The 19,534-nt window shown below is 36.7% G+C and overlaps 1 protein-coding gene across 4 annotated transcripts in view; it reads left to right on the plus strand.

Annotated features, from left to right (window-relative positions):
• SLC38A11 (solute carrier family 38 member 11) overlaps positions 1-18,840 on the plus strand; it is a 49,188-nt gene extending 30,348 nt beyond the window's left edge. For 3 of the 4 annotated variants that reach the window (XM_037044566.1, XM_037044563.1, XM_037044564.1), the window contains 5 exons: positions 2,988-3,058; positions 3,743-3,904; positions 7,084-7,196; positions 10,411-10,542; positions 17,281-18,840. In XM_037044566.1, the coding sequence (XP_036900461.1) occupies positions 2,988-3,058; positions 3,743-3,904; positions 7,084-7,196; positions 10,411-10,542; positions 17,281-17,571 (769 nt within the window). In that variant the 3' untranslated portion in view covers positions 17,572-18,840. The remainder of the gene's footprint in view (positions 1-2,987; positions 3,059-3,742; positions 3,905-7,083; positions 7,197-10,410; positions 10,543-17,280) is intronic. The other variant, XM_037044565.1, reaches the window with a different exon arrangement.
• The last annotated feature ends 694 nt before the right edge of the window (positions 18,841-19,534 follow it).

Genomic DNA, 19,534 nt, shown 5'->3' on the forward strand with positions numbered 1-19,534 from the left:
AATGAAGGAGAGAATCCTAGAAGCAGCAAGAGATAAGGGGACAGTCACCTACAAAGGAGTACCCATCAGACTGTCAGAGGATTTCTCAAAAGAGACCTTCCAGGCAAGAAGGGGCTGGAAAGAAGTATTCCAAGTCATGAAATCCAAAGACCTACAGCCAAGATTGCTTTATCCAGCAAAACTTTCATTCAGAATGGAAGGGCAGATAAAGTGCTCCTCAGATAAGGTCAAGTTCAAGGAGTTCATCATCACCAAGTCCTTATTATATGAAATGCTAAAGGGACTTATATAAGGAAAAGAAGATGAAAAATATTAACAGTGAAAGGACAGCAAGCACACAGATATTAACAACCACACCTAAAACAAAAGCAAACCAAGAGGACAGCTAGATCAGAAGTGGAACCATAGAAATGAAGAACATATGGAGGGTTAGCAACAGGGGAGTGGGAGGAGGAGAAGGGGGGAGAAGGCACAGAAAATAGCATAGATGGTAGGTAGAAAATAGATAGGGGGGAGGGCGAGAATAGTGGGGGAAATATAGAATCTAAAGAAGTTGAGACACGTGGTTATAAACTAAGGGGGGGAGAATGGTGGGGGAGGGAGTGTGTGGGTGGAGGGGAATGAAGGGAGGGGAATAGAACAACTGTAATGGTATAATTAATAAAATATATTTTAAAACTCTTAAAAAAACTTAAATGAATAAGAAAATTGAAAATTAAACTTCTGTCTTTTCATTACTAACATAAGACTTAAAAAGTAAGACACCAAATCTGCACTGAAAGGAAAACTGAGTTTTATTCACATGCAAATACTGTAACAGGGAAAGTAGATCAATTAAAATACATTAAAAGGTTAGAAATCTTCAAGTTTCCACAACTGTTAACCCTGCCTTAAAAAAAAAGAAGTTTTAAGGACCATGAACAAAATACGGGTCTTTCCACATTAACACTGGAGTTTGACAGGTCTGCTGCTAGAGGTTAATGTTCACTGCGATTGTCATGGAGTCAGCAGGTGGCAGCAGCACCCACTCAAAAAGCTAAGGGAGGCGCGCAGCCGGTAACAGCAGGAGGCCTCCCTTGAAGGCCAGCTAGTTTGTGTCTGTGTCTGCTCATCCAGAAGTGGAAAGAAATGGTGTAATCTATAAATCCCATTAACTTTGACAGAACAAATGAGACTTTTTATATCTACTTTACCTCTAGAATTAAGAACACATAAAATAGACGGGTCTAGGCTTTCTAAACCTTTGCTCCCCATCCTCGTTTTCTAATTTTTTGTACTCTTTGGGTCTTGCTGAAGTCTTTTCTTTTCAGGGAAGCTGGCCATGCTTTTAGAATTCTGCTATCTTTTATTAAACCACAGTAGGTAATAATAACAATACCAACAAGTAATCTGATAATACAAGTGATCATTTATTGAACAGTTCATATGTGCTAGGTTTTCTGTTAGGAGTTTTACATTATCTAATTTGCACAGTAGCTCAGTGAATCAGGTGCTATTATTATTATTCTCATTTTACAGATATGAAACTGAGACACAGGAATGTTCAGTAACTTGCTTAAAATCATACAGCTACTAAGTGGAAGGGGCCAAAAGACCACCACAGTCCTACCTGGAGCCTATGTTCTTCACTATTACTCAGAAATGTGGCGGTGAGGGAAACCAATCCCTGCAAACAGATGGGCTAGCAAATATTTTAATTCCATTAAGAAACCAGCTTCTTCTAGCTATTTAAAATGTATATGTCTCCAAAACGTTTTAAGAAGTATGTCCACAGGTGGGCATTTGCGGTCACTGAGAGTTCAGTGTTGAAGAGATACCGGGATGGACAGACCCAGGAGAAATCTCAACTCCTTCCCTTGCTATCTGTGGAAGCTTGACAAGTTGTCTGACCACCCAGAGATTAAGTTTCCTAAAACATTAAATGCTAATAATAACACCTCAGCTATTGGGAAGATTGAGATAACAGGATAGTTCCCAGAACGTAGCTAAGTACATACTTGATTGATATTAGATCACCTGGTTGATCCAAGACTGAACCAAGGAATGCATAAATAAGTGGAACAACAAATCTATGTTTCTCTCTCTCCTTTCTCTCTCCCGTCCCCTCTTCTTCCCTCTTTATCCCTTCCTTCCTCTCTCTCTAAAAAAGAATCAATCAATAAAAAAATACAGTTCTTTAAAGAATATATTATATATTCTTTATAATATATAATAGATTATATATTAATATATAATATATTATATATTAATACATATTAATTTTTATATATTATATAATTATATATTAATTTATAATATACTATATTATAAAGAATATATACCTTCCTCAATAAAGTATTGTCAACTATGAATTTCCCTTGAGTAGGAGGAATCTAGAAGAATTAGTTGGAGGGGAGTAAAGAGCAGTATTGATTCATTGGGGGAAGAACTCTGCATGATTAATTTTTGTATTTTTCTTAGTAAGTATATCAAATGATAACAAGTGTCTGTTTTTTATTTATTATTTATTTATCTTGAGAGGGGGAAGGGAAGGAGAGAGGGAGAGAAATATCAATGTATGGTTGCCTTTCGTACATTCCTTGCTGGGAGCCAGCCTGCAACCCAGGCATGTGCCCTGACTGGGAATTGAACTGCAATCCTTTGGTTCGCAAGCCCGTGCTCACTCCCCTGAGCTACGCCAGCCAGGGTTGCAAATGTCTGTTTTTAAACTGATGATTAAATAAAGTCACAAAATTAAGTAGTCAGTGGATATTTCAAATACAAAATAGAGTTTTTCCAAGTATTTGACATTCATCTTTAGAGGATTGGGGTCAACAGACAACACTGATATTTCTGTGAATTTTATTTACAATTAAATAAGATTAATGGAGGCCCCTTATTAGTTTGGACTTAAAGATACTCAGTTTATTCTGTGACAGCATTCACTGTTCTTAGATATGCTTATGCTTCTATTTGTTTAAGCATTCATTAAGGTAACTCTCTTCTAGACCAAAATCAGAAGATGCCTGGGTTTTTGCAAAACCCAGTGCCATTCAGGCCCTTGGTGTCATGTCATTTGGTGAGTATATGGTTTCAAGGGCCCTTTCTCAATATGGAGTCTTCTGTACAGTGACAAAGTGCTATGTTTCATATTTGTGTCTGAGAACAGATGACCTAAGTTTTAGACATCGTATTAACAGCATATGACCTAGTTTGTGCCACCATAAAATTAGGCTCAAACTTTTCTCACTCATCACTAAAATTTTCCCCCATTTGGACAAGTCTCTTTCTCATGCAGAATACTCATTAAAGTCATCTTATTTCTTAACTTGAAAATCTAGCAATGTTACGGACTTCTTGAAAACCTTGCACACAAATAAATTATTAGGAATTGGACAGTTGTCTACAGCTACTCTGTTACATCCCAGATTGGAAGAGAAACTTTGGACTGAAAAATACAGTGGTGTATATATTCCTTTTAAGATTGGAAAGGCCACTAGGAAATAGAAAATGAAAAAGAAAATTGAATAGGCCTGGCGTATATCAAGAATGATGTGAAGAAACTACACAAACCTAATGTGAATGAAATCTCTCATTTCCAAAGCTGTTAGAAAGATTATTTTTGACATATCTCATAAATTAGTATATTTGAACTTCAGTTCATTAGCATTCCAAAGTAGCAGACATCTCTGAGTTTTCGGAAGTAAAAAAAGGAATACTGGTGCTTGCTTCAATGATGCTTTTTATTTTTACTTTTTTGCAGCATTTATTTGCCACCATAACTGCTTCTTAGTTTATGGTTCTTTGGAAGAAGCTACAGTGGCTAAGTGGTCCCGCATCATCCATTTATCCACCTTGGTTTCTGTCTTTATATGTATCCTTTTTGCTACATGTGGATACTTGACATTTACTGGCTTCACCCAAGGTAAGAGGAGAGGGAAGGTCTTACCGCAGTTTGGTGTTCACGCAGAGTGGTGCTATCCTTTCTCATCTGGGTACAATTATAACCAATATTCTACTTCTAACTAACACTGCCTCTTCTGCCCATTTCCTCCTCTGCCTTCTTGCCTTTATGCTGTTTCTGTTTACATATTCTCCTTTTTAAACTGCTAAATTTCAACTGTGACTGATGTGGCTCAGTAGGTGGGGCACCATCCCACAAACAGAAAGGTTGCAGGTTTGATTCCTTGTTGCTGGCCAAATCCCAGGTTGGGGGCATGCAAGTTGTTTCTCTTGCACATGGTTGTTTCTCTCCCTCTCTTTCTCCTTCCCTCCCCCTCTCTTTAAATAATGAATAAACAAATAAAAATCTTTAAACTGCTAAACTTCTGCAGCCCGTTCTCCTTTCATGTTTTCCTTTCAGAGCTCATGAATTTTGGCTTCCTTCTCTACTACTCCACTGCAACTTTATTTTCAAAAACAATAGTTTGCTTCTATTCTTCAAAGCTAATAATCCTCTTGGTTCTGATTCTCACCGACCTCTCTCCATCACTTAAGAGTACTGAACATGTTTTCTTTCTTCATGGAAAAAAGAGCACTGCCTTGCCATCATTCACTCTATTTATGTTTTTTTTTCCTGTTTGAATAATTCACCTACCTCCTTCTCCCCTATACTGCCCACCCCTCACTAACTGGTTCTGGCAAGTTGCCTTTTTTTGCCTCTTAACAAATTCTCTAGAGATTTTTATTATTTTAACTAGTCCAAATTTTTTTCATCTCCAGCCTCTTGCCTACATTTCTACTTTGTTGTCCCATTCTTGTCTTAAACACAAAACATTATTCCCACAAAACCAACCCCTTCCCTCTCCCCAACCTCACCCCACTGTCCCACACCAAACTTCTCTTTTCTTCTATGCACGCGGGCCCAACAATAGGGCAGTCACCTCTTCTCTTCCTTTGGCCCTCGCATTCAGGCATCTATGCAGTATAACATACAGTGTACTCAGACAGCCTGCTAACTGCGATGATTCACGCATCTCACAGCTTTTGCAGGTCTATTACCTCATTTGACCTTCAAACAATCCTATGAAGATAAGTGGAACAACTAGCTTTGCCCCCTGCTTAAAACACAAAGAAAAGTGTCTTGCCCAAGCTGCCTGGTGACCGTGTAGAAAACAAGTCTTCTGATTTCCAGTCTACTTTTACTTTTATTTTTTTATTGCTGCCGACCCCATTTTAGTAAAGTATGCCCCATTAAAAACTGTCTCTTAGACTCCCTCTCCTCTTAGGTTAGTGGTCTGATGAGGCTGAAAACTGGGTGGATGGTGCATTGTTTCAAACAGAGGTTAGAGGTGTCTATGATTAAAGGCAGATATTTCTCAAGAAATAAAGATGGCTTCAAAAGAGAGTGATGAGCATGGTTTCACTGCAGTAAAAAATATAAGACAATACCTGTATGCACCATTAGAGTGCAGTAATGAAGTACTTTGAAAGTCTTGATAAGAATCATGTTTTGAAATATTGCCACGTATCACTATTTTTGTCGAGATGAATGACCTTGTAGGCTCCAGTCAGTACAAAACCTTGGTTTGTAAATGCCTTCTCCGTACAACATAACCCCTTTTCTTAGTCACACCTTCCTGGTGTTTTTATCAGTGGTAATTGCTCAGAAACAATTAAATCTTTATATAGCAAAGCTGACAGGTTGGTCTGGGTTTGGTTTTGTTGTTTTTTTTTCCCCCCTAGCTATAATTCCCTACAATACACTTGACTCAAGCTGGAATAAGCTGACATTGTTTCTTCAGGCCATTTCACCTCAGGCAAATCTGGTCTTGTTTGTGCAAACTGTGTGCTCCTCCCCCTGCCCCTTTAGTAGTTTAATTTCAGCTTGTGAGGAGGCAGTAAGATCTCGAGATTGTTCTTGACCTTCCCAGTGACTTTTGAATAGGTGTCAGGCTCATTTTTTAGTGAAGGTTAGTGAAGGGGAGCTTCTGTCCTTTTTCCTTCGAGTGCTGGAACCTTTTCAATCAACCTTGAAACAAGTCTCTGCCACTACTGCTTTGTGGTTTAATCCCCTTCTGCCCCAAAGGGACGCAGAAAGTGATACACATTTGTTCTACAGTAGGAGGAGAGAAGAGTCACTTAAGTCTTAGGAAGAAGCAGGTCATTTAGCTTTTTAATGAATGAAAGTACAAAAAGATTTTTCCCTTTTTAAGCAATGTCGTAGTGTGTGACTTTGATCTAATTTTTTTTTTAGTCTTATGGAAACTGTGGCCAAAATTTTAAAACGTACACACGTTACATTGAGGAAATAAACGGACTGAACTATTTTTTTGTTTCAGCATTTGGAAACTTTTTTGGCTGACATGTCTTCTGTGCCCTCATTAATTAGATCCAGTATTTCTTCATAGGTATCTGAGAAAATGTAGTTTCTAACTAAGAATAGGTTTAAGGTATAGATACTCCATCATTTAGTTTGGAGCTAATGAAATATAAGGCTCTTCCCTATTTTCACAGCTTTGAATCAGTACATGTACACTTGAGTTCATGGGATACCATGAAAGATAGTGTGTGTTTGGGATTCCTTGCTGTTGCCCTGAATTTGTGATTAAACCCCGTAGTGTGATACACAGGAAATTCAGCTCCCCAGATGCAATGGTCCATTCTTCCTTTCAAGATTGTCCTTGATCTATGAATAGCATTTCAAAAGGAAATTTGTTTATTTTAACAGACCCTTCTTTTAAAAAAAATAATGAAGTCATTTACTTCCCAGAAACAAAGACCAGAAGCAAGTTTATAAAACCAATGCACAAGAATTTAGGGAGTTGATTCTGGTGCAAGAAGACAATGGACAAAAGTGCTTTTCAGAAGTTGATATAAATAAATTTAAGCAAATCTACCAAAACAAACAATCAGAATAAAAGAAAGACTCTTAGTGATGAATTAATCTTCGCGTGGTGTATGGACTGGCTTTAGTATCAGTCAATAATTATATTGTTATTGAATTCAAAATTATATTAGGATTTGGCAATCTATTCTATTAATTAAATAAGATGAAGTGTATATAACATCACTGATGAAACAAATGTTCACTATCTCTTTTATTAGATATTTATATCAATATATAGTATCCATTAAATAAATCTATCTTACATCATTCTGTAGGAGACTTATTTGAAAATTATTGCAGAAGCGATGACCTGGTGACATTTGGGAGGTTCTGTTACGGAGCCACTGTCGTTCTGACGTATCCCATCGAGTGCTTTGTGACCAGAGAGGTAAGCCCAGTGCCTTCCCAACCTTTATCTAGGGAGCTCTCTACTACGTTCAATTCAGAAAGATTTGAAAATGGTTTGAACTTGTCAATTCTCAAGTGCATGACTAGCAATATATGAACTTTTCTTTTCAACCAGTTTAAAGATAAATTTATATTCAAAGTTTACAAGATATTTTTTTCTAAAGTTGGGTTTGGTTTAGTTTATATTAGCATAAGTATAAATATTTATACAACTGCATACCAAAATGAATGCCAGCCTTTAACAGAGCCAAACTACGGAGCTTAAAAAAATTCTTACAAAGAAATTAAGTACTAAGGTTTAAATGTGCTTTACAGAATTATCTTTTTTGATAAGCTATTTTATAATACAACATGCATAGTATTAAAGGCAACATAGAACAGATTCTGATCCATCTTGTTATATTTTTAAAAATAAAATATCTTATTTTCTATAGAAATCAAAATTCCACTTAAACCATTTGTTTTATAGATATATTTCATTTGTATGTTTGTATAAATATATTTATTTGAGTTTATATACAATATGAAACAATCTAGTTTTGTATTTTTATTTATTTATTTATTTTCTTACTTACTTTACTCTTAAGTCAACTCCCAGTTACGTTACATAGTCTGTCTGCATTTGTGGAGGACAATTAGGTGTGAGAGAACTAATTCTATTTGTGTAAAATTAGACAACACGGTTTGTCCGGAGTCCCTGATGCAAGTTAGCTAACATTCCACTGTACCAGTCAGCAAAAAACCTGATCTTGCTTCACAGTGGTTCTTTCAGGAATCATCCTGAAAAGGGACTATTCGTCTTCAGATCTGTTCCTAGAGCCTGTTTATGCAGTGCGCCCTGTGAATGGCTCTAATGTGTGAAGTGAAATGCCTGCAGAGCATTGAATACACTAAGTAACTAATGGATAGGCTTCTAAAGGCAGATCCGTGCTTACCTTATGCCAGTTCTGGGGCTAAGGAACTGCACAAGGAAATGGAATAAGGAAATGTTCAGCACTATGAATATCCTTTACAGTCAGCACTTGTCCTCACTTGCAAATGTGTAACTCACTGGTCCGTTCTCCACCTTGAACATAAGGGGAACTGGATTGAACTTTACTCTATGTATATTTTAAAAATCTAAAGTGTTGCTAGCTAATGTTGGTTGCCGGAAATGGTTTTATTTTAGCTTCTGCCAGGTACTTGAGGCTCAGATCTGATCTGCAGATGAGCAATAACAGATGGTGCCTTCTCACATGGTTTCTGGCGAACTGTTTGTGGACAGTCTGAGTCACGCCACCCGCACAGTTTAGTTCTTTAGTGCTCGGAACTTGCATTTCCTTTCTAGCTGCCATGACAGGAAGACAGAACTAAATCAAGATCTCTGCCATCATAGCAATTACTGGGCAGAGGAACCTTGTATATCCCTCACCTAGTCACTTCCTTTCTCTTTTCTTTCTTTCTCCACACACACTCACACACAAATACACAATTGGTATAAACACAATCAAAGCCATTTCTATCTATAGGTAAACAGCCAGGCACACACAAGGGTCCCCAAAAGCCTATCTCACCAGCCTGACTCACTAGTGATCTTCCACTATCACAATTCTATCCTAAAGGCCTCTAAAAGAATGAATTTGAAACAAGGTAGTATTTGGAAAGATACCACCAACTATAAAACCGTAAATGAGTATAAGATATGAATATTCCCATTAAACTATTAGCAGACTTATGGTTTCATTCATCTGTGGGAAATGTTATTTAGTTACCACAGTTATTTATCACATCTTAGAGAGATGGCTTTGTTATGGTCTCCCTGCCTCTGGCCATCTCCTACCATGTCTGACTCTTGCATCATGGTTTTTCCATACAGCCTTTTCAGGCTGTATCCTGTTTGTCATTCATAAGTATCATTTCTGTTCTTACCTCTTTGCTTTTTTTGACAATGTTGCCCCATTTTGTAATTCTGCTCTAATTCCTATCCATGTTTCAAATCTCACCTCAAGTAGGACAAAGACATTTCAGGAATGCTGTTTCAGGGAGACAGAACTAGATAAATAAAGCTTCTTCTAGTTCAAGATTCTATTTGATTCTTTTATCCTGACATAAATTGACTACTATTTGCTTCGTTAGGTTGGTTGGATCTCTTCAGTTAGAATGTTAATGTCTAAGAATAGCAATCACCTAGACATTTTCTTTTTGCCAATCATATCACAGTGCAGGACATATTCAACAGGTAACTGTTGATTGATTTCCTAATCTGTGTATCAGTGAAAAATAATGATCAACTTTTCTCCGTTTTATTGAAAAAAGGCAAAGTACAATAGATTTAACTTGTATCAAACAGGATTTAGATCGCATAACATTAATTACCTGGTAGTAAAGGGTATTACACATCCATTAATATTAAAAAAAATTATGGAAACTCCTTTCTTAGAAGTCATTCAAGTAATCTAAATAGCACTTGTTATTTGTCTTAATGGTAACTTTGTTGGACTCAAGGAAGAAGGAAGAAGGCTAGGCAACTTCCAAAGTTCTCTCTGGCTTTAGTACTGGCTTTTTTGCTTCCACTAACTCTCGTACACTTCAGAAACATATTTATTCGCAATTAATATGCTAAGGACTGCCTGTCTAATATTCAACAAAGAGTACTTGTTATTGATGTGTGTATGAGAGAATGTAAGTGCTATGTGTAAGTGCTTTGGAGGAGGTAGAATATTTATATGGCTTAAAATTTGGTCAGTAGCATTTTATACACTCCTAAGTGCCAAAATATAAAGCACTCTCTTAATAAATGCTGCATGTGTCTGAGAATCCCTTTCCAAATATTCTATTTTTTACAGTTTTAAGTTGTATTCCCTATAATAGTAATTTTTCTTTTTAAATAATTTATTGTTTGTGTTTTACAGTTGTCCCAATTCTGTACCCCTCCCCCCACTCCCACAGTCAGTCCCCGCACTGCTGTCCATGTCCGTGGGTCATGCGTATATGCTCTTTGACTAGTCCCTTCACCTTCTTTCAACCCGTCTCCCCCTCCTCTCCCTGTCACTCTGTTTCATGTTCCCTGTTGCCTCTAATTCTATTTTAGTCATTAGTTTGTTTTGTTCATTAGATTCCACTGATAAGTGAAAGCATATAGTATCTGTCTTTCACTGACTCACTTATTTCACTTAGCATAATAGACTCCATTAAATACCCTATTTCTTTGACAGGTAGTTGCCAATGTGTTTTTTGGTGGGAACCTTTCACCAGTTTTCCACATAATCGTAACCGTGGTTATCATTACCACAGCCACGCTCGTGTCATTGCTGATTGATTGTCTTGGAATTGTTTTAGAACTCAATGTAAGTGCATTTAAAATTTTACTTCTCCCATTCTAAACATCACTTTAAAAATGGTGTTTGCATTTAATGTAAGATGTATTTTCCTTTAAAAAGGTGTCACTTTCTGAAGATGATTTAAAAAATATATTTGTTGTGTTATAGTAACTCTTTATAATGATGACATTATGCACTATATGGAACTATATACTTTTCGAACAGTGGTTCTCCAATGGGGGAACTTTTTTCTCTCCTTTTCTATGGGTCATTTAGCAATGTCTAGAGACATTTTTGATTGTCACAGCTGGGTAGGCAGTTGCTACTGGCATCTAATGGGTAGAGGCAAGGGATGCTGCCAAACATCCCACAATGCTCAAGACTGGCCCCACGACAAGGAATTATCCAATCCAAAATGTCAAAAGTGCTGGGGTTGAGATACCCTGATTCAGAGCACTTTTTCATTTTCATTGTCTATAATACATAGATATTACTAAACATAACTATAAATTAATGCATCTGACATTTCCTTGCCAAGTAAAAATAGTCTAGAGAGATTCACTGAAATATGTGAATGGAGAGAGTGATATCCACACTCCACATTCATTTAAAATGGCCCATGTTCTTTTCCTTTAAAATCTTTTTTCTCTCTCTAGAAATTTTCCTTGTAATCTCTACTGCTACCTTCCAAATCTATGTTCTCATTATATCACAACTGAATTAGTCCTGGCTTTTTTTGCTTCCACTAATACATACTTAGCCTTTCCTTCCAGTTTATCACTATCCTGCTTAACAATCTCCGCTTTCCTACCAGAGCCGGCATAAATTCTGTTGCCTCTATAATCTGACCCCATGCCTTCTATGGGAAGTTATTTACCATTTACTCAAAACCTACACTCATTTCTAGCCACTCTTAGTTTTGGCCTATGAGTAAGTCAATTAGTTATTTTATTCTTTGGCTGATGTTTATTATTTCATACAATTATTATTTTCTTTTCATTTCTGTCCAAATCTTGCAGAGATTTAAGGTCCAGTGCAACGTCTAACTCATTTATTCATTGGACAGATATATACTGAATAATCACCATGTGCCACACAATAGAGATACAATAATGGGAGGGAATCGGCAAGGATCCATGCTTTCGTGAAGCTTACAGCTTCACAAAGAAACATGCAAGTTCAGCTGTTCTATAGGTGATGGAGAAGACTGAGGGATGTAGATGAACTCCCAAAAGACATCTTGAGAAAAGATTGACATTTCTTGGTGACAGATTCGATTGGGAAAACAGAGAAACTCCTTGGTTCTACTTCGTAACACTAGGATAATGATGCCATTCACTGAGGCCTATGTAATGTCTCAGAATCACAGCACTTCTTACTCAGGAACCATGGAGAGCTGACTTTTACAGGTGAAATCCCACGTCATCATTTACTCACTCCATTGAGAGGTCAGAGATAGGTGAAGAAGGTATTGTCAGTGCCCATGACACTGTTCCTTCCAATTGCCATTTGGATTTGAAGTTCCAGACCAAAGCAGTGGAAGGTTCAGTCAGGAACACACTATCAGGGATTTTCTTGTAGTAGAGTATATGGAAAGTAGGAAGTAGGCAGCTTCCCAAACCACATAGAGCTGGGCAACTATCTATTCCACCAACAATGGAATGAAAGCTCGTGGGAGATGGACAAAATAAAAGGTAACTCATACCTCCTTCCTAATTTTGCATAGGCCAAAGCCTAGTAGCTTTACTCAAAATCAGTTCATGTTCCAACTTTCATCAATGTAAATGGATGAGTGTTACTTTAATGTACTAACTTGATTTATGTATTATCTCGTATTGTGTACTGTTTAGACTCTCCTTGAGCTTTTCTTCCTTATCAAATTATAAGCTCTTTGAAGACGAGAATGAACTTAGCTGCTGTCTCCATCCCCCGTGGTATCGGGCAGAGCGCTAAGAACTCAGTGATTACTTCACCGGTGATTGCCCCTAGGCACCGAGTGCAGGAACTATTTCTACAAATGCTCCTGGACAGGAGACATTCTTTAGTGCAACACCAGGAAATAGAGTGTTACAAAAAATTGTTGGTGTTGACAGTAATGGTAATCCTTAAAGTATGCCAAGAAGATGATCAATATAATAATTGGCAGCTCTGTTATTTCCTTTTTTATTAAATACTTTTGAATTTTATTGTTGTTCAAGCAGTTTTCTGCCTCCCCCCGAACCCTCCACACAGCTCTGTTATTTCTCATTTTGTAAAATGTCTCACTTGAGTTCACACGTCTTTTTTAATATTATAGGATTTTGATATGAAAGAAAATATGTTTATCAACTGCCTGACCACTCACCACTTCTTGATAGCCTAACAATTTTTTATTCCCTTTAAGTTGACCAAACCATACATGCATTGCTTATTCTTCAGAAATGCTGTATTTTTGTAAATATGACCATTAGTTTCTGCTCATTGATAACCTTTCTGACACTTGAACAACACAATTATAAGCATGTAAACTATTAGATATTTTCTACTGCACTTATGATGACTTTTACAAATGAAATCCCAAGTTATTATTTACTCCATTGAGAGTTGAAAATTTTCTGTGGTTAAGACAGAATTCTGGTATTATAATCAGAGAATAATAGTTGGCAAATATCTGTTATAAAGTCAAGATCTCAGCTGGCTGTAGAGAACTATTTTTTTAAAAAATTAATATATGACTGTAGCTCCTTAGGTTTTTAAAAACTGTGTATGTAGACATTCATAAAAAACAATTAAAGAGGAATGCTAACTTGTCTGTTATGATCTAGGAACCCAAGATGATCACACTAGTTTTAAAGTACTTTGTAGCTCAATAAAATCTAGGATCTCCTTTCTCTTTCAGACTACCTGAGCATGTGTTTTCCCGATCAAAAGTCTTTTGGAATGCACAATAACACATTCAGTTCTTTATTCAGTTCCCTTTGGTGTGGGTGTTTGTCACGTCTCATAGAGCCACATCAAGCACCACCTGTCAGTAACTAATGCCGGCTGGATCACGCAACCCTTTAAACGTAACTAAAGCATGCTGTGTTCCAGTTCAGAACAACTATGTGAGGTAACATGTATTGAGTATTTAGTCTATACCAGGGGTTTTGCACACATTAGCTTCCTTAATCTGCATTAATTTTACAGATGAAGAAACCAAGGCCCAAAGTGATGAAATAGGGTCACGCTAGTTGTAGGTGTTGGAATCAAGATTTGAACACAGGCTTTTGAAACTTAAAGCCCACATTTTTAATCCTTATGCTAGCCTGAGGTTTCCTAGGTGTAGGCTCCACATTATGTAAAATAAGTGTGTTCACTTCTCTATTCACTTTCAAGATAAAAATCTATGCATTGTGTTCACCTATAAAAGTAATCTGTAGTATATATGGATAGACTTTAATAATAGGTTAAAATAAATACCATGAGATGAAATAAAATAAAACTAAAAGTTTTTTATCTAAACAAATAATTTTAAGTAATGATTTCATCTTAGTTAATAATTAGAGCACTTTAGGAATTCTTTTCTCTTGTGGCTCCTGAATCTTCACTAAGAATAATGATCTTCACAGATGAGACGCATAATAGAATCAGACCTTCAATTTGCGAAGTTAGGAAAATGCTGTTACTTGGTGTAATAAAAAATGTAGAATACATTACTCAGGATTATGTTAGTTTTTTAATAAAATGCAAAACACCATTTAGAACTTAATTTCCCTCTTATTCCACTGTTTTCATGGCAGTAGACAACAATGATGTAGTTTTCCAAAGCAAATGCACCCTCGATGTTAAAAGATTCATTTTTGAAGCAAATAAAATGAATATGTCCCATTCTTAGTAGCATCGCACCAATGCTGCTATTAGAGAAAAGAGGCATCTGTGTTAATTGGGCCCCATGGGTTTGGACTTGCAGCAACAGAAAGAGAAAAGATGAAGCAGCTGGTGCCTGTGGCCAGAGTAACCAGCCCAACAAGCACTGTGTGCAGCTCACAGTGGAAGGGGAAAGGCAAGGTGTGACCAAGTGAGAGCCCAGGCAGGGATGCAGTCATCAGACTGAGCAAGCCATGGTCCAGGCTGCCAAAGCCCTCCAGAGCTTGAGTTTCTTTTCAAAGACCAGGAATAGGTTTCATGAGTCCAGATTGACTACAAAGTAGAAATTTAAAGGAGGTATAAGCATTCTTTTATTTAGTTTTCAGCCTCTTGCCTCATTTGAGAGGTATCCATTCAGGTAGGAGAATTCAGATACTTTTCAAATCTGTACTGCCAGTAAAAATATTTAACACCTTCTGCTATTTCCCTGCAAAATGCTCTGGCATCAATATTGTTATTATTAAAGGAAGGTGCTCTCCTGGCTTTCTAAATAAGGCTATGTTTTGTCTTTTTAATAAACTATTATGGTATTTCTGTCCTGTCAAGCCATTTCATGAAGTATACCAAGGCCAGTGGTGTATTCTCAAGCATGGCTACATTAAGTAGATCAAGTAAGCTGGCTTCTTTATATAAAATACAGTAGATGGAACTGTTCTATCATTTTACACTTGATCTTGGGTCCTAACAACAACCTCTAGCAAGACTAAGCTTTCAAATATTAAGAAGTAACTGCTATCTAGACAAGATACACAACTGGACTTCTTTCAATACAAACATCAGCTATATAATTTTCCCACTGATTGCTACTTTCTCAGTTCTTAAGAATTATGATATAAACAGAACACCCATTGCTTTGTACTGCCCAGCAAGTTAGGTTTGGAACCATTCCAAAATGCTTTGTAGCGGGGGGAAGTTTTCATCCTTATAGCACTTTTGTATTCCACACTTCCAGATGAATTGTAGTTTGTTCCTATAAAAAGAAAAAACTTGCCCCATAAACACATATTATACACACACATATATATTTGTGTTTTAATTACCTTTTTAATGTTTTCAAAAATTATTTTCAGGACCTTAAAGAGTAATAATTATTATGAACACAGATAGAGTCATCCAGATTTTCTCCTAATTTAGAAAACCAGGTCAGTTTCAAGTGTTATGACAAGGTTCAAGGAATCGATAATACATTTGATTCTAGTCATATCAAAACTAATCCTTTATACTTATGTACCTTTGTGGACATTCATTTTTATCCAGGTGCTATGAATGGCAAAATTATATTGTCTATATATTTTAAATTAGAATATGATTTGGTACCTCCTGGTAGCTTCTCATTCTTATATTTCTGACTATAGAAATATTTTCCATGAAATGTGCCCAGTCCTATTCTTCCCCAGATTTTTAGATACTGCCTGGCTGATTTTATTATGTGTCTTTCTTAATAATCATTTACTGTTCTGTACATTTGCTGTTTTTGTAAAAAAAAATTTAAATACATTCTTGGAATCATAGTTGTAACAGTTCTGGTATGATGAGGATGGTACTTATTGTAAAAGCCAGTAATTTTAGTAAATGTTGCCTTTAAAACTATTTTTAAGGCCTAAAATGTTCTTTTACATCATCTAACTTCAAAATCAGTTTTCTGTGATTTTGCAAATTACCAAAGTTGTGTCAAAAGGTTTTCAAAACTTTTTGAAAAAGAAAATTTTTAATTACCAATATGATGTGTCAAAAGGTTTTCAAACCATGGCTGATAGATATATAAGGGTTTCATTATACTCTTCTTTCTATGTTACTATATATTTACTAATTTCATAACTTTTTCAAATACAGCATAATGTACATTTTTATGGAAAGTTTGCTTTTAGTTTTAAACCAGTATCATATTTGCTATCAAGTGTATGTCATAGAAAAACACTTGTGTTTTATGGCTTAAGAAAATATTGTTTGTCATACAATTATATTTTATTAACGTCGGTTATATTTTGTTTAATATATTATACAATTAATATTTATTATAATTAGAAAAATCTAGTACCTAAAATTATTTAAACTTTAACAGTATTTTGTTTGCAAACATTCTAGTGCAAATTTGGCCTCCTCAAGGGAAAAATTTCTTTCCCTTTGAAGTAAAAGCCTCTTGGTATTTTTATGATAGATGGCCCTGCTCATAATATTCAATCTGACATTTCCCCTCAGGTTGGATTTACCCATAAACTACTGTGAGAGAGTGTGAATGAGTAAGAGCCATTTAGTTCTGCTGTCAATTTTCTAGGATAATTAATGTGTTCAGTTTTATTTGAAAGATGATATAGAAATGTGATTTCGTGTTGGGTGCCCTTGGGTTATAGTTTTCCTTCTCGTATAGACAAGCACCTACTTTCATACAAACTCAGGTGAAAATGAAAGACAATCTGCCCCATCTATCTCCAAATAGTTCCCTCTCGTGCACAATGACACATAGACCTCTTAGATCTGAACAGCATGGTGGAGAACACAGAAATTTGAAATGAAGAGTGTAAGGTAATATGGTATAACTGAAAGTATGGAAAATGTCAAGAGTTTGCCAGAGGTCAGTCTTACCATCTTTTTTGTTTTCTGTATTGTATTCGGATTATTATTTCTAGTCTATTATATTATACTCTGTTATATATATTTTTACACTTACTTTACTTTTCTCATTTGTAAATATGCCATTAGTAAAAAATATATATATGCCTAAGTTTCTCTTGGAATTTTTCCCCTTTGATTGAGTTAACCAATCCCATATATCTTTTAACATGTGCAATGACAAATACAGTTCATAAATGTTTTTAAAAATTGTCCAAGGAATGTTCCAGCCGATAACATTATCTTGTTTCTCATTTCACTACGCAGGGTGTGCTTTGTGCAGCTCCACTAATCTTTATCATTCCGTCAGCATGTTATCTGAAACTGTCTGAGGAACCGAGGACGCACTCAGATAAGATTATGTCCTGTGTCATGCTTCCCATTGGTGCCGTGGTGATGGTGGTCGGGTTTGTCATGGCCGTGACAAATCCTCAAGACTGCACACATGGGCAGGAAATGTTCTACTGCTTTCCTGACAACTTCTCTCTCACAAACATCTCAGTTTCTCATGGTCAACTGACAACTCAACTTTCAATTGTAAACACTAGTCTCTTTTAATGAGTTGACTGATTTTTAAAGTATGTACATTTTCATAGACTTCTAAACCACACAATAACATTCACACACATGTTTTAGTGTCTTTATTATAAAATTATTATACTTTGGCATTTATTAAGACTTGACCTTCTTTCTTCTTTAGTTCATTCTAAAAATAAAGAGAAATTGAAAGTTGAATTTATTTTATCTTAAGCTGGGGCAAAATAAATATTCCATTTCACTGACTACTGCACTAATCTTAATTGCAGAAGGAAAGTGAAGCCTTGGACATTTGCTGCCATCCTCTCAAAGCATTATTCTTTTATTTAATATGTGAGCCAACATATTCTGCTTTCAAGTAAGTGGATGTTTGGAGTTTAGAATTTTGTATACGTGTCCTTCAGGAGAAATAAATGGTTTTTGTGCTTTAAAGTCTATGGAATCGAAGAAAAGAGAAGGGAGACTATTAAAGAATGCAAATATTCCAAAAGTGAACTGAAGCTCTCCTTTACAATTTCAGCCGCATCCCTTTTACAGAGGCAAGTGAATCCCTGGAGAAATGAGTCAATTCTTTGCCATGTTAAGAGTATGAATGATAGACTGGATTTACAGAGCAAGATGTGGGAGGAATTGAAGTTACCTCCAAACTTTTGATCCTTCTAGAATATAATGGTAGTGCCATTAAATAAATTATAAAGCAGGACGGGAAAACTCACAAGTTATTCTGAGGAAAGAGTCCAACAGATCATGTCCCACAAGCTTTGGACCTGTGGAATTCAAAATGCTGGCAGGAGAATCCAACTGGAGGCCGAACTTTCAGACAAGAAGCTTGCAAGAACAATCCTAGCTGCAGAAGAGGCATTCTCACTCCTTCAGGGGGATCCTCAAAGAAGTTCCTGGAAGCTTTTGTTGACTGGATTCTCCAGAAGCAGACACTAGTATGGGGTTGGCATGCAAGTATTTATTGGGGATAATAGCTCATAGGAGAGGAGGAAAGCAGGATTAAGAGGGCAAAGTGGAACCGCAGTACAGGCCAAAAAAAGCCTTAGCCAAGTCCACAGGGTGTTTGGAGCACACCTGGCTCATCAGAATTGTCCCTCCTCGGGACCAATAGCAAAGTATTGACATCACTGCCTGTATGAGTCCATAAAGGTGGGCTCCAGTGAAAGGAAGTGCCTTTGGGTTAAGCAGCTCTTTGCAGCCGAGCAAACCATAAAGGAACAGAGAGCTGGGGGCTCTCTGCTGGTCACTGAAACACCACATGCTTCCTTGTAGGGGATCTGGTACACACAGCTGATCTCAGTTTCTAATTAGGACTTCTTATACCAGATCTGTCTGGAAAAAGTCCAACCACTGTTAATATAATGAGAACAGTTTGCATAACATTGACATAACCTGGCAGCCAAGGAGAGTGGTCTGGAATGTGCATGCATGAACAATGACAACTTCACTGTACTAGTCAGTGGGGGCAGTAGATCCCCTTGTGTATGTACACATACACAGAGCATGTGTACTGTATGGCCATCTAATGCAAAATGACTGAGTAGAGCAACAAATCTGCACCAAATTTTACATTAAACTTGAACATTCCTCTGCAGAAACTATTCAAATGATTTAGAAGGCCACAGCTATGGGCAACTGGTGATTGGCAGCTTCATCATTACAATATGCCCGCTCCTGCATCATGTCCATCTCACACATTAAACAACCCTCAGGTGACTCAGCCCCTACACAGTTTAGATTTGGTGTCCTGCGACTTCTGGCTTTTCCCAAAACTAAAATCACCTTTGAGGGGGAAGAGAATCAGTGAGATTCAGGAAAATAAGATGGGGCAGCTGATGGCAATTGGGAGAACTGTGTGAAGTCCCTAGGTTCCTACTTTGAAGAGGACTGAAGTGTCATTGCCCTATGTACAATGTTTCTTGTATCTTATATCTCCTTCAAGTGTCTCTGTTTCTCTTATTACGTGGTTGGATACCTTCGG

This window comes from Sturnira hondurensis, unplaced genomic scaffold (genome assembly GCF_014824575.4).
Source record: "Sturnira hondurensis isolate 20B ecotype Veracruz unplaced genomic scaffold, ASM1482457v3 Scaffold0004136, whole genome shotgun sequence".
NCBI lineage: Eukaryota > Metazoa > Chordata > Mammalia > Chiroptera > Phyllostomidae > Sturnira > Sturnira hondurensis.